The sequence below is a fragment of the Geotrypetes seraphini genome, chromosome 11, assembly GCF_902459505.1.
Source record: "Geotrypetes seraphini chromosome 11, aGeoSer1.1, whole genome shotgun sequence".
NCBI lineage: Eukaryota > Metazoa > Chordata > Amphibia > Gymnophiona > Dermophiidae > Geotrypetes > Geotrypetes seraphini.
The window spans coordinates 103,840,313-103,855,906 of NC_047094.1; the positions used below are offsets into that span (position 1 = coordinate 103,840,313).

Below are 15,594 nucleotides of genomic sequence, written 5' to 3' on the forward strand. Positions count from 1 at the left end.
GCACCTACAATACCGAGTCCTCCCCTTTGGCCTAGCATCGTCACCCCGGGTCTTCACCAAGTGCCTCGTGGTGGTCGCAGCTGCCTTACGCTCCCAGGGTCCTCAGGTATTCCCCTACCTGGACGACTGGCTGATCAAAGCACCGTCCAGGGAAGGGGTTATCTCAGCGACCCAACAGACTATTATCTACCTACAGAGTCTGGGGTTCGAGGTAAACTTCCCAAAATCCCAACTGAGCCCCTCGCAGTCCCTGCAGTTCATCGGGGCCACGCTGGACACGGTTCGCCTCCGTTCCTTCCTCCCCCCTCCGCGTCTAGAGGCGTTAGTAAATCTGAGCCGAAGAATCTCACTGCTACCCTCGGTATCAGCTCGACAGATGATGACTCTACTAGGCCACATGGCCTCCGCCGTCCACGTCACACCATTCGCCCGTCTCCACCTGAGAATCCCTCAATGGACCCTAGCCTCTCAATGGCATCAAGATCGGGACTCGATCGATCGCCCTGTGACAGTGACTCCTTCCTTGCAACAATCACTCCGCTGGTGGGCCGACTCTTCAAATCTTTCCAAAGGTTTGCTCTTCCTCGCCCCCCCACACAACAAGGTACTCACCACGGACTCATCGGAGTACGCTTGGGGAGCCCATCTGGATGGCCTACGCACTCAAGGGATGTGGTCAGCAGAGGACCGTCGCTGCCACATCAACGTGCTAGAGTTTCGGGACATCTATCTCGCAGCTGTAGCTTTTCAACATCTGCTCTACGACTGGGTGGTTCTCATCCGAACTGATAACCAGGTAGCAATGTACTACGTAAACAAACAAGGGGGAACAGGGTCTTGGCCCCTCTGTCGGGAAGCCCTGCGCCTCTGGAAATGGGCAATCTCCAACAACACCTTCCTCTGAGCGGTGTACATACAAGGAGAATAAAACTGTCTGGCGGACAGACTCAGCCGCCTCCTCCAGCCACACGAGTGGTCACTGCACTCTCAGACCCTACGACAGGTGTTCGAACAGTGGGGGACACCTCAAATAGATCTGTTCGCATCCCCCCACAATCACAAACGGCCTCTCTTCTGCTCCCGGATGTACTCCCCGGACCGGCTCGAGGCCGACGCCTTCCTCCTCGACTGGGAGGGAAGGTTCCTGTACGCGTTCCCGCCGTTTCCTCTGATCCTGCGGACGCTTGTCCACCTGAAAACAGTACAAGCCACTCTGATCCTGATTGCTCCTCGCTGGCCACGCCAGCCTTGGTTTTCCCTTCTACTTCAACTCAGTGTCAGAGATCCTCTGCCTCTGTTTCCCTCTCTACTGTCACAAGGTCAGGGTTCGCTGTTACATCCCAATCTTCAATCTCTTCATCTGAATGCTTGGTTTCTTTCCCCCTGACTGCTCTTCCCGTGTCTCAATCAGTCAAGGAGATATTGGAGGCCTCTAGAAAGACCTCGACGAGAACCTGCTACTCCCAAAAGTGGACCAGATTCTCAACCTGGTGCTCCTCCCACAGCCAGGACCCGGTGTCGGTCCCCGTCCCTCTGGTCCTTGACTATTTACTTCAATTATCTCATTCCGGCCTAAAGACCAACTCCATTCGAGTACACCTCAGTGCGATTGCGGCCTTTCATCAGCCCCTGGAAGGAAAAGCCCTCTCGCTCCACCCCTTAGTCTCTCGCTTCATGAAGGGTCTTCTGAATGTCCACCCTCCTCTCAAACCCCCTCCGGTGGTTTGGGACCTTAACGTGGTTCTGGCTCAACTAATGAAACCTCCATTTGAGCCCCTAGACAAATGCCATCCAAAATTCCTCACTTGGAAGGTAATTTTCCTGCTCGCGCTCACTTCCATCCGGCGGGTTAATGAGTTACAAGCTCTGGTAGCGGACCCACCCTTCACGGTATTCCATCACGACAAGGTGGTACTCCGCACCCATCCAAAGTTCTTGCCTAAAGTAGTGTCTGATTTTCACCTCAATCAGTCCATTGCCTTGCCTGTGTTTTTTCCCAAGCCCCACTCTCACCCCGGAGAGGTGGCGCTCCATACTCTTGACTGTAAGAGAGCATTGGCCTTCTATCTCCAACGCACTCAGTCACACCGGAAAGTCCCACACTTGTTTTTGTCCTTCGACCCAAACCGGTTAGGTCACCCAGTCTCCAAGCGCACCTTGTCCAACTGGTTGGCCGATTGCATCTCCTTCTGCTACGCTCAGGCTGGTCTCACACTGCATGGTCGAGTAACAGGACACAAGGTCCGAGCGATGGCAGCCTCCGTAGCGTTCCTCAGGTCCACACCTATTGAGGAAATCTGCAAGGCTGCCACGTGGTCTTCGGTTCATACTTTCACCTCCCACTACTGTCTGGACTCACTGTCCAGGAGCGATGGCCGGTTCGGCCAATCGGTTTTGCGAAATCTATTTGCTTAAATTGCCAACTTCCCTCCATCCCTTTTCAGTTAGCTTGGAGGTCACCCACATGTGAGAATATCATGCCTGCTTGTCCTGGGATAAAGCACAGTTACTTACCGTAACAGGTGTTATCCAGGGACAGCAGGCATATATTCTCACAACCCGCCCACCTCCCCGAGGTTGGCTTCTTTGCTAGTTAAGTGAACTGGAGACCACGAGGGGATGCGCCCCCTAGTGGAGCAGGAAGGCACGCATGCGTGGAGCAGCAGAGCAAACTTAAATCTTCAATCAAGTTTGCTTGAAAATGCTTCCGCATCGGGGCTCCGTAGATGATGTCACCCACATGTGAGAATATATGCCTGCTGTCCCTGGATAACACCTGTTACGGTAAGTAACTGTGCTATATTGTACACTTGTTGCAAGATTTGAAAATGAATAAAGAATATTTAAAAAAAAAAAATTTCCTTTCTACATTTTAAAGCCCCTTACCGGTTGAAACAATATTTCCTTACTGTATTTGGGAAGATGACATAATGGTCATATTGCCCATAAACCTGGAATTGGGGGTAAGGGGTCAGAAAGGGTTAGAAATGACTTCTGCTCTTGTTCTAAATTGAAGCAGGCTGTATTGCGTCTGTAGAGAGAGCAGAACTAGTAGTTGGGAATGCTGGAACCTTTTTCTTCTCTTACAGTACATTACTCAACTAGCAGATGCACTTTCTTACTGTCACTTAAAGAAAGTCATTCACAGAGACATAAAGCCTGAGAACTTGTTACTTGGATCAAATGGAGAACTGAAAATTGCAGACTTTGGATGGTCAGTTCATGCCCCGTCTTCTCGGTAAGACTTTGTTTGGCTGTTCAAATTGATTAGCATGCACTGCAGCATGCCCAAATCTGCTTCATGTCGCCTTAGGTTGCACACAATTTCTAGAGTACTGACCCTTCTTTTATTTGTAAAGAATTGCAGGATAACATTTATTACTTTTTACTGAAGTAATAATTTTGCCAATTTTTACTACTTTTACCTAGTTACATTTGATGCTTGCAGTAAAAAGCAAAAGTGGAAGGGAGAAGTAAATGGCAATTCTTTAGCACCTCTCCAGACCGGCACAATTCACTGATGGGTAATAGCTCACCATGACCAGCAGGTGGAGACAAACAGTCTGTTCTCAGTCTGCAACAGGAGTAGTAAGCTGTTGTAGTCTTCCTTGGTTAGTTTAGGGCTGTTGGAAGTTGTGTAGTGGCCTTCTTGTTCCCGTCTTGTGCCAGACTGAGCTTGGAGGAGCCCTTTCGGGGGTCCGTCTGACCTCAGGGCTGTCACACTTGATGGGGTCAAGTCCCTCCTCCCATTTCCTCCACCTCCCCAAAATTTTTTTAGAGGTGCTTCAACTGTAAGCCTTGCCACCGATACCAGCAAGTCATATGGCTTAGAGCCAGTGGAGTCTGGGGGGGGAAAAAAATCCTGAGGCACTGCCAGTCTGAAGGGAGCCTTCAATTGGACTGTTGAGTTTTTATTGTTAACTGACACTTTTCTTTCAGCTAGCTCACGTATTGCGCAATGAGCACTTTTAAAGGGAGAAAATGCTCATTGTGCTCCAGATGCGAGGTCGATGCGACTAGTCTGTGCTTTCGGTGTGCCGGCTGCCACAGAGGGGAAATCCTCGTCTGATTCGGGTACCCGCATCCAGAGGTCCCCTTCGAGTACCTTGCATGCCAGCAGCAGACAGCGGAGAAGCCCGAGCTTCCCTTATCCACACAGGGATTCCCTCAGCCGCCGATGCTTCTGGGGACTCCTTGCAGCTGCTGCCGGCTTGCCTGCTTTAGCAGCTGGGCTAGTTCAGGCCTCTCAGCCACTGTTTTCTCGGTGGGTTTTGCACCAATTTTGGTGGGAAGCTCCTCTATTTTGTCTGCAGCCTCGGGTGACCTTCCCCCCCTGTATTAGAGAGACAGGGGCAGGTTTTTGCTGGGTTCACTTGGCAGTGAGTCCCATTGGGCCGCTAAGGGGTTTATCCCCTGATTTTGTTTTAGCCTTGTGCAAGGCTTATCTTCAGGCGGCTGGGGGTCCTGTTTCCGCCCTGGTGGTCTCGGGGGGGAGGGGGGGTTGGCAGTTATATGCTACCTTCAGTTTTTGGACTGAGTAATAAAATTCTGAAAAGAGCAAGCTGACCCCCCCCTCCCCTTTTTGCAGTTGCTGGGGGTATCTTGGAGTCCTTTTCAACACAAGTCGGATCTTCCTTACAAAACACGGGCAGATTAACACAGAAGCTTCAAGCAAGCCCAGGACATGGGACTATGTTCAGATGTTCAATTGTGCCAAAGTTTGGCACAGGCACACGTGACCTCTCAAATATATCTTCAGTTATTCTCGGGTGTCCAAAAATTACAGTGGACTAAAAGTCAGATGCAGCATAAAGCAGGTAGCAGAACTCAGTTGTTGTTTCGGTAGAGAATTTGAGCAAGGATCACCTACTGGAAAGTAGTTATGATTTTTATTTATTTTTTTTTTTTACTGAAAGCTTCTATACTACTAATGACTGGGGTGTCAATTCAGAGCGGTTTGCATGAGTTTCAGTAAAGGTGTTACAATGCATGAGTTAAATATATGTATATCTTATCTATATATTCCATCTATGTACAAATAATATTATAGTTTCTGTATGTAATATATTCATCTTTGTTTTTTTGGTTATTTTTATTAAGGAATCAAAGGTAATGGGCAACCAAAGTGTGTGATGGGGTCTTTCCTGGCTGCACCACGGGGGGCAAAACATAAAATAAGGGATTGATCATCTTTCTTTGTATTTGTGAGTTCACCCTTTCATGTTCCAAGTGGGTAGTAGCCTTCTGTTTCCTCCATATTGCTGTTCTCCCTGTTTGTTTCTTTATTTGCTAAATTTTCTGTGAAGAATATCATCTTTATTCCTTTCTTGAACCTTTTGGTGTCCTAGTTTTAATTCCCTCGGAAGGGAGTTCCACCACATTGGGGCCATCACCGTGAACATTCTTTTCCTGATGCTTTTGTATTTGGTATCTCTAAAGGAGGGTATTTCCAGTAGGTATTCTAGGCTCTAGTGCAGACATGGGCAACTCCAGTCTTCGAGGGCCGGAATCCAATCGGGTTTTCAGGATTTCCCCAATGAATATGCATTGAAAGCAGTGGGAAATCCTGAAAACCTGATTGGATTCCGGCCCTCAAGGTCGGAGTTGCCCACCCTTGCTCTAGTGTAGGGCATGAGTTGGTTTATGGTTGTCGATTCTGTTTGCTAAGTATTGCGGCTCTGAAAGATAAATGATTTTGTGCATGAGCAACATGATCTTGAGGAGCCAGTGTAACACTTTCAGTAGTGGGGTGGTACTCGTCCGATTCGATTTTCCCAGCAGAAATCTAGCTTCAGTGTGTTGTACTATTTGGACCTGCTTGATCATGTACTTCAGGGCACCTAGCAGGATCACATTGCAGTAGTCAAAGATGGATATTACTATGTTGGACATCGCTTGATGGGTTAGGTAGGGTTTTAGTCCTCTGACCCAGAGTTTGCCATAAGTGTTTTTCACAATGCTTTGAATGTGTATCTTCATGTCTAGGTTTGGGTCTAGCCATAATCCTAGGTTTCTCACTCCTTCCAGCCTATCCAAACCATCTCTTTATTGCGGCATACAGACTGTAAGTCTGCCTAGCACCGTCCTTATGTTGCAAATTACTGGAGTTCCCATCAAAGCCCTCCATAGCCTATCCTAAACCGAATCGCCATATACAAGGCAAAGACCATGCAAGTCTACCTAGTACCAGTACTAGTTCTTCAATTTATACCATTTTCTTTTCTAATTAGAGATCTCATCTGTTCATCCCACACTTAATTGAATTGTCAGTTTTCATCTCTACCATCTCTTGGTCTGTCCAGATGGACAACTGCTTTGACTTCCCCAGAGTCAAGGATTACTGTCTCTCTGGTCTTTTGGCTTGGCTGTTGAGAGGACATGCTAAAGGAGAAGAAGATATTCAGAATTGGTTACTGCTACCTTGCTTCTGGGGAGGAAATGTTCTGTTGTTGGCTCATATCTGAGTCTAGAGGACTGTTTGGGTGTGGGCAGTTGGAGTTAGGATGTTATAGATCTATTCCAAGGGGGCTTGGGGGGAGGGGGGAGATGGACTGGCATTGGGCTTTCTGAAGGTTCAGGTGGCATCTGCATCATTCTTTCTTGGCAATATATCCAGCCATTAAGCTCTTCAAGGGAGTGGTTTGGCTGCTGCCTCGTGTCTGACCCATTCGTTTCAAACTTTGTAAATTAAATTTTTTGAAAGTAGTATACATAACAGTAATAGATTTCTAAAAAGGTAAACACTTCTCCCTCCTTATTCGCAGTTCAGCAATTGTGGTTTCGATTATTCACAGTTTATAGCTTGCTGGCTCCCCACCCCCAATTACATCAGCTTGCATAGAGAAATCGCCGATTCCAAGCGTTTACAGAGAAAATCGTTGATTCCCAGCGCTTTCTTCACCGTGTTTTGCCTCTCCTTCAGGAACAGGCTAGGTCCCCCACCATATCATTCGCGGTTTCACCATTTCACGACAGTAATGGAAAACAACGAATAACATTTGAAAAAGTTATTTGCAGTTTTTCTGTATTTGTGGTTCTGTTAATCCCCTGTCACAGCGAATATGGAGGGAGAAATGTATGGAGTAATGCAAACACTTCTCAATGTTATTCCAGGACAAGCAGGCAGGTATTCTCACTAGTGGGTGACGTCATCCGACAGAGCCCCGATGCGGACGTCTCACAAGCATACTTGCTTGTAGAAACTTTAGAAGTTTCGAGTCGCCCACACCGCGCATACGCGAATGCCTTCCCGCCCGATGCACCGGGCGTGTCTCCTCAGTTTTCGACTCTCTGTGCAAGTAACTTCCCTTGTGCCTTCTAAGTCCACGGTTTTGGGTTCTTTTACCTCAGAATCGTTGATTTTCGTCGTATTTTATTTTGTTTTTCACAAAAAAATTTTCCTTCCGTTCGACTGGGCAGGCCACGTGGCCGCAGCCCCGCGGCTTCGACCTAGCGGCGGAGCTTTTTCGTCCCATGTCCCGGTCTATCACCGGTTTTTAAAAGTGTGTCAAGTGCCAGCGCACGATTTCGCTGACGGACCCTCATCGACGCTGTCTGCAGTGTCGGGCCTCAACACCTTCCGAAATCGGCCTTGCTCCACATTTGCAGCACGTGCGTTCAAGTGTCGCTGTTTCCTGTGGGAGTCGCTGTTCAGCATGGGGGCTTCGTCGGAGCTGACCTCATCAAAGAGCGCCAAGCCTTAGACTTCTGCCTCGACTCTTCCATCTTCCACCTCTGCGGCTCCGAGTTTCCTCAAGCCTGCTTCGTTTGTGCTGGCTTCGACTTTGCCGCCGGCTGCGGGGCCTTCCTCTGCCTCCTCAGGTCAGGTAGCTAAGCAGCCCATTCCCCCTGTGGTGCTCAAGGTGCCCAAGGCTTCTAAGTCCAAGCACCCGGGCGGCAGGAATCCCGATGTCTGTGCAGGAGGTCCCATCTCGGATGCGGATCCCTCCTTGCTGGCGTCGTTCCAGACCTTGCTGGAGAAGCAGTTCATCGAGCTCTTTACTACCATGGGGCCGAAGCTTCTTTCCCAAATCCAGCCTGGGCACGCGGGGGCCTCCCGCGAGGTCGAGCCGCCTCCGGTGCCTCCTCGTCATACACTCTCACTGCAGGGAGCCGAGTCTCTGCGAGTGTCTGTCTGGTCTGGCATCGATGCATGCATCGCAAGGAGCAGAGTCTTTGCCCATGCCTCCCTTGGAACCGATTCCCTTGATGCAAGGAGCAGAGTCTTTGCGGATGCCCCCGTTGGAACCGATTCCCTCGATGCCGGGAGCCGAGTCTCTGTGAGGGCCTCCTCCGGACCCGATGCTCTCGATGCCGAGCCTCGAGGCTTGGCGAGTGCCTCGAGGTACGTATACTCAGCCTCCTCTGCTTCGATCCACTGCCTCCAGTCCCATTCATTCGCTGGAAGCCTCGTCGGTGCCTCGCTCACCTCGACGTTCGAAGCCGACTTCAAGGCACAGTTCGGGTCGTTGCTCGAGGCATTCATCGAGCTGTGACTCGCCTCGACGGAAGCAGCCTTTCATCGACTATTTACCTCAGGGGTCTTCACCTCCCCCTATGGGGAAGACACCTTGGGATCTTTTTCTCCCTGCCGATCCCCAGCTTCATTGGACCCGGAAGCCTCATCGTCCTCGAGTTCTTCTCGAGGCCCGGCGCTGGCTGACCTGCTGTCGTTTTCCTCTTTCCTGCGACAGATGGCTGTAGATTTGGGCATTACCCTAGACACGGGGTCCAAATTTTCCAAGGAATATTTGGAGACGATGCATCTCCCTCAACCGCCTGCTGAGTCCCTCCAGCTTCCTTTGCATAAGCTGCTGGACCAGACCTTCATGCGCTGCTTTGAGACTTCTTACTCCATCCCGGCTGTTCCGGGTAAATTAGATGCCAGGTACCGCACAGTTCACCACAAGGGATTCGATGGGGCTCAGCTCTCTCATCAGTCTCTGCTGGTGGAATCTTCCCTGAAGCAGTCTCACTCTTCCCAGGTCTATGCCTCCGTTCCACCTGGCCGGGAGGGCAAGACCATGGACAGATTTGGCAGGCGCATCTACCAGAACTCGATGATGGGCCTCTAGAGTCCTCAATTACAATTTTCATTTTGCCATCTACTTCGAGTTTTTCCTCTCCATTCTGCAAAAGTTTCTGCCATATTTGGACTCCCAAGCTCGCTTCGAGTACTTGGAGGTTCTGGCTTCGTTATCCCAACTGAGGCTCCAGATGATGCAGTCTTCCTATGACGCTTTTGAGATCTCGGCGAGGGCTGCTGCTTGTTCGATGGCCATGCGACGCCTGGCGTGGCTTCAAACCATCGATATGGACATGAATCTTCAGGACAGGCTGGCTAACGTTCCATGTGCTGGAGCCGCTCTCTTCGATGAGTCCATCGAGGCGGCGACCTAGAAGCTGTCGGACCATGAGAAGTCTTTCCAATCCATTCTCCGTCCGAAGCCCAAGGCTGCTCCTCCTCTTCCATCACGCCCGCCTATGCTCTATCAGTGGCGTTACCCACCGAAACAGGCACCTACCATCCGTCAGCCTGTTAAGAGATAGCACACGCCGAAGCAGCAGCAAAAACCTTCCACTTCTGCTGTGCCCAAGGCTCCTCAGCCTTTTTGACTGTCTCGTAGAGAGCATACCTACCATCGTTCTGCCCTCCCCTGTTTTTCCCATCTGAGGTCATCTCCATCATTTTTACCATCGATGGATGGCTATCACCACCGACCTCTGGGTCCTTTCCATTGTAAGGGAGGGATACTCTCTTCAGTTCCATCAAGTTCCTCCGGAACATCCTCCAAGAGAGTATCCTTCCAACTTAACCCAGACCGCCCTTCTTCTTCAGGAGGCTCAGGCTTTGCTCCGGCTTCGGGCTGTCGAACCAGTCCCTTTGGGCCAACAGAACAAGGGTTTTTACTCCGGTACTTCCTTGTTCCGAAGAAGACAGGCGATCTGTGTCCTATTTTGGACCTCAGGGTGCTCAACGAGTTCTAAGATTTCGGGTGGGACATCTTCATCTTCAATACCGAGTGCTTCCTTTCGGCCTGGCTTCGTCTCCCAGAGTCTTCACCAAGCGCCTGGTTGTAGTGGCCGCAGCACTCAGGAACCACGGTCTACAGGTATTTCCCTACCTCAACGACTAGCTCATCATGGTCCAGGCGACCCAAAGGACGATCTGGTTCCTGCAGAATCTGGGGTTCGAGATCAACTTCCCAAAATCCCATCTGCAACCTTCCCAGACTCTTCCCTTCATGGGAGCGGTTCTGGATACCATTCAACTCCGGGCATTCCTTCCTCCACAACACCTGGATGCCATTCTTCGTCTTTGTCACTCAGTGTCCTCTCGCCCGTCCATCTCGGCGAGACACATGATGGTTCTTCTGGGCCACATGGCCTCTACAGTACACGTGATTCCTTTTGCCAGACTTCACCTACGGATTCCTCAGTGGACCCTGGCATCTCAATGGATGCAGGTGTCCGACCCTCTGTCTCACCACATTCGGGTCACTCCTGCTCTGACAGTCTCTTCGGTAGTGGATGCTCTCTTCCAATCTCTCCAGAGGTTTGCTGTTACACATGCTGCCCCATCAAAAGGTTCTCACGACCAACTCCTCGACCTATGCTTGGGGGGCTCATCTGGATGGTCTGCGCACTCAGAGCTATTGGACCAGTGCGGACCGCCTATGTCACATCAATCTACTGGAACTCAGAGCGATTTTCAATGCTCTCAATGCTTTTCAGCATCTCCTTTATGACATGGTGGTTCTCATTCGCACGGACAACCAAGTCGCCATGTATTATGTCAACAAACAGGGATGCACGGGATCTGCCTTCCTCTGTCAGGAAGCTCTGAATGTCTGGGATTGGGCAATTCGCCACAATGCCTTCCTCAAAGCTGTCTACATTCAGGGGGCGGACAATGCCTTGGCGGACAACTTGAGTCGTCTTCTGCAGCCTCAAGAATGGACTCTCCATTCCATACCCCTTCATCACATCTTCTCTCTATGGGGAACGCCTCAGATAGACCTCTTTGTGCCCCCCCCCCACGTCAAATTGCCTCAGTTATGCTCCAGGATCTACACTCCTCACCGCCTCGAGGCAGATGCTTTTCTTCTGGACTGGAGGAATCTCTTTCTGTATGCGTTTCCTCCGTTCCCTCTCATTCAAAAGACTCTGGTCAAGCTCAAGTCCGACCGGGCCACCATGATTCTGATTGCTCCTCGGTGGCCCAGACAACCCTGGTACTCCCTTCTACTTTAGCTGAGCAGCAGGGAGCCCTTCCTTCTACCAGTGTTTCCATCTCTGCTTACGCAGCATCAGGGATCTCTGCTTCATCCCAACCTGCAGTCGCTGCACCTGACAGCTTGGTTCCTTTCAACGTAACCTCCCTTCAGTTTTCCCAAGCTGTGAGGGATGTTTTAGAAGCTTCATGGAAGCCTGCTACCAGACAATGCTATTCCCAAAAATGGACTAGATTTTCTGCATGGTGTTTTTCTTGTCATAAGGAGCCTCAACATGCCTCCTTATCCTCTGTGTTGGACTATCTTTTGCACTTCTCATTCTGGCCTCAAGTCTGAATCGATCCGAGTCCATTTGAGTGTGATTGCTGCTTTCCATCAGCCTCTTCAAGGGAAACCTCTTTCTGCTCATCCTGTGGTTTCCAAATTCATGTAAGGTCTTTTTCATGTTAACCTTCCCATCAAACTGCCTCCTGTAGTTTGGGACCTCAATGTTGTTCTTTCTCAGCTTATGAAGCCTCCTTTTGAACCTCTTGACAAGGTTCTTCTGAAGTATCTCACTTGGAAAGTGGTGTTTCTCATTGCCCTCACATCTGCTCGTCGAGTCAGTGAACTTCAAGCTTTGGTTGCGGATCCTCCTTTTACAGTATTTCATCATGACAAGGTGGTCCTTCGCACCAATCCCAAATTCCTCCCCAAAGTGGTCTTGGAATTTCATCTCAATCAATTCATTGTTCTTCCAGTGTTTTTTCCAAAGCCTCATTCTCACCCTGGAGAATCAGCTCTTCATACTCTGGACTGTAAGCGTGCTTTAGCTTTCAACCTAGAACACACCAAGCCACACAGAACTGCTCCTCAACTTTTCACCTCTTTTGATCCGAACAAGTTGAGACGCCCTATCTCTAAGCACACCATTTCCAACTGGATGGCGGCTTGTATCTTTCTGCTATGCCCAGGCTGGATTACCCCTTCGCAGTAAAGTCACAGCCCATAAGGTCAGAGCAATGGCATCCTCTGTAGCCTTCCTCAGATCGACACTGATTGAGGATATTTGTAAGGCTGCTACTTGGTCCTCGGTTCATACCTTCACTTCTCATTATTGTCTGGATACTTTCTCCAGACGGGATGGACAGTTTGGCCAAACAGTATTAGAAAATTTATTCTCCTAAGTTGCCAACTCTCCTACCATCCCATTTGGGTTAGCTTGGAGGTCACCCACTAGTGAGAATACCTGCCTGCTTGTCCTGGGATAAAGCAATGTTACTTACGGTAACAGTTGTTATCCAGGGACAGCAGGCAGCTATTCTCATGTCCCACCCACCTCCCCTGGGTTGGCTTCTCTGCTAGCTATCTGAACTGAGGAGACCCGCCCGGTGCATCGGGCGGGAAGGCACTCGCGCTTGTGCGGTGCGGGCGACTGGAAACTTCGAAAGTTTTTACAAGCAAGTATGCTTGTCAGATGTCCGCATTGGGGCTCCGTTGGATGACGTCACCCACTACTGAGAATAGCTGCCTGCTGCCCCTTAATAACAACTGTTATGGTAAGTAATATTGCTTTCTTTATCCACTATCTAAATCAATGTATCGCAAACTGTGTGCTGCGACACATTGGCGAGGAGGAGAGTCGCCCATGCCGGCTGCCTGCCTACGGGATGTGCCTCTCGACGAGAGGCACGTCCTGTAGGAAGGCAGCCGACATGGGCAACTCTCCTCCTCTCCCCGCACCTCCCGAATCCTTCCACCAGCACGGTCATTGCCAGATGGGCCTCCGTGCATGCACGGATGTCATCGCGTCGACTTCAGGTGCCTTCTGGCCGAGGCACTGGTTTTAGTGTGCCGTCGATCAGAAAGTTTGCAACACACTGGTCTAAATAGTGAGGCACTGTGGTGCCTCTTGGGGCTTAGAGAACACCTGAACTGAGCTGAGATATATATCCACCTGCTGGGTCAATGGGCATAACTACCCACAATTCCTGCAATAGTGGAAGAAAATTCAGGTAAGACATTTCTACTTTCAATTCAAGTACATAGATGTTTTGTCTGTCAAGTCTGAATGCAAGACTTATGTCATATCTTCTCACATTCTCCTGCTCTTCCCTTCCCCCTCCCCCATAAAAACCATAGGCGAACTACTCTTTGTGGGACATTAGATTATTTGCCCCCTGAGATGATTGAAGGCCGGATGCATGATGAGAAAGTTGACCTGTGGAGCCTTGGCGTGTTGTGCTATGAGTTTTTGGTGGGAAAGCCTCCGTTTGAAATGGATACACACCAAGAAACCTATCGACGAATTTCCAAGGTAACATGACTGATCATACCACAGATCCCATAACCTCTTGGAGGGAGAAAGGGATAGACAAAATCTACTTGTATGGGGCTGCTCCTGCTACCACCACCTGACTACCTTTCCTACTCAGCTTTTAGCCTAATTCTTCCGGTTCATAGACAACGGCGCGAAAGACAAAAGCGCGCGCCGCTCTAAATTACAGTTTTTAGGGGCTCCGACGGGGGTTTTTGTTGGGGAACCCCCCCAGTTTACTTAATAGACATCGCGCCGGCGTTATGGGGGGTTTGGGGGGTTGTATCCCTCCACATTTTACTGTAAACTGAACTTTTTCTCTAAAAACAGGGAAAAAGTGAAGTTTTCAGTAAAATGTGGGGGGTTACAACCCCCCACAACGCGGCGCGATGTCTGTTAAGTAAAGTGGGGGGAGGGTTCCCCCCCCACGCTCCCCCGTCGGAGCACTAAAAACAGTAATTTAGAACGGTGCGGCGGCGCGCACTGCGCTGAATTGTCTGGGCGCGCCTTTGTCCCGGCGTGCTTTTGACCTGACACCAATTCTTCCTTATGAGTTTCACAGTCTGGAAGGAAGAAAGCAGATGCATATTTTGGATTTAGTTTGCTTTTTCAGAGGCTCAAGATGAGTTACATTCAGGGTAGTAGGTATTTCCCTATTTCCAGAAGTCTTAATCTAATGCTACCTGAAGCTGTGGAAGACTATAACTCCTTGATCACAAGGAGCAGTACTGGGATTTGAACCCTTGACTTCCCTCACCTTCAACCTGCTTCTGTTAGCTGCTCCTTGAAAGGAGGTAAGACTTTGAGCTTGGGAGAGGAAGGGACTATGGGATGAGACAAACTTGAACTGAAATGAAGAGAAGGAAAGTAAACCGAAACTGACATGTATGGCTTAATGTAGAGCTTAGTGTTTATAATTGAAATAACCTACTTTTAAGGTTGTCCTTGTGTATATATAAATACTTTACAAAATCTACAAACTCCTGCAATAGATGAGATTTAATTACTTGCCTTGTTCAACGAGATTATCTGACGTGTACATTTTTTCTAAAAGATTTTTTTTAACCTTTTTTTTAGGTGGATTTCAAATTTCCTCCTTTCGTATCGGAAGGAGCGAGAGATCTGATAACAAAACTTCTGAAACACAATCCTTCCCACAGACTTCCACTGAAGGATGTTCTTACCCATCCATGGATTATAGCAAATTCTTCCAAATCTTCCAGCAGCACAGACAGGAGTTCAACCACTAGCAATACAGCAGCACAGCCAGCAGGAAGTGCTTAAGTTTGCATATTTGCAGTGATTGGATTCAGAGCTCATTGATAAATTTTTTTTACCCCATTTCTTTTTATGTTGCATTTTTAACTGTCTGCAAGTATAAATTCGCCAGCTAGAAGATTCTTGTGGTTTAAATGCACAATTAAAGCCCCCATAACTACAGTTGTTCATCTTTCTGTAGACGTTTGTGCGAGCTAAAGTGTTTTGGATAAAGAACCGCAAAGTCTAATTTTTTTTTTTTACTTTCATGTTGCTATTAAAACCCTGTAAAACATAACCACCCAAATTTCAGGTAATTTAATTTATAAAACAAGCATAAATCATTTCAAAGACCATGTATGTGTTAGTCACTTTGGTCAGTGAAATAAAATAGATTGATGGAAATTATTGTGCTGCTAAGCCTGTCTTGAATGGACAGTGCTCTGAATTTTCATGTTTCTTTAACTATGTAAATATCTTAATTATGTTCAGTGTCATTTTCAGTGTGGTTTTTGTTTCTGAATGGTAAAAATTTTAGAGAAATAAATTGTCTTCCTACAGGTATGGTCTCATTCTATATATATATTTTTTTTTTCTCTAAGGTTGAACCACTTGTCTTTTGTGTGCTATGTATCTTTAAGCTTGTGCTGAGAACCACTTTCCAGCCCAGCATTATAGAAAGAAATAGCTTCATAGCTGCTAGTGTATAATTGTGTAGCTTTGTAGTTAATGCATATTTTTGTGCTCTTACACTTGCAAATCTTTGATTCTTCCAGAGGAATAGTTAGAATGATTGCATGACAGGCT

The 15,594-nt window shown here is 48.6% G+C and overlaps 1 protein-coding gene across 4 annotated transcripts in view; it reads left to right on the plus strand.

Annotated features, from left to right (window-relative positions):
- Window positions 1-15,349, plus strand: part of AURKA (aurora kinase A) — a 71,142-nt gene extending 55,793 nt beyond the window's left edge. For all 4 annotated transcript variants that reach the window (XM_033914076.1, XM_033914075.1, XM_033914072.1 and 1 more), the window contains 3 exons: window positions 3,090-3,238; window positions 13,356-13,530; window positions 14,608-15,349. In XM_033914076.1, coding sequence (XP_033769967.1) covers window positions 3,090-3,238; window positions 13,356-13,530; window positions 14,608-14,814 — 531 coding nt within the window. In that variant the 3' untranslated portion in view covers window positions 14,815-15,349. The remainder of the gene's footprint in view (window positions 1-3,089; window positions 3,239-13,355; window positions 13,531-14,607) is intronic.
- Window positions 15,350-15,594: the final 245 nt, after the last annotated feature.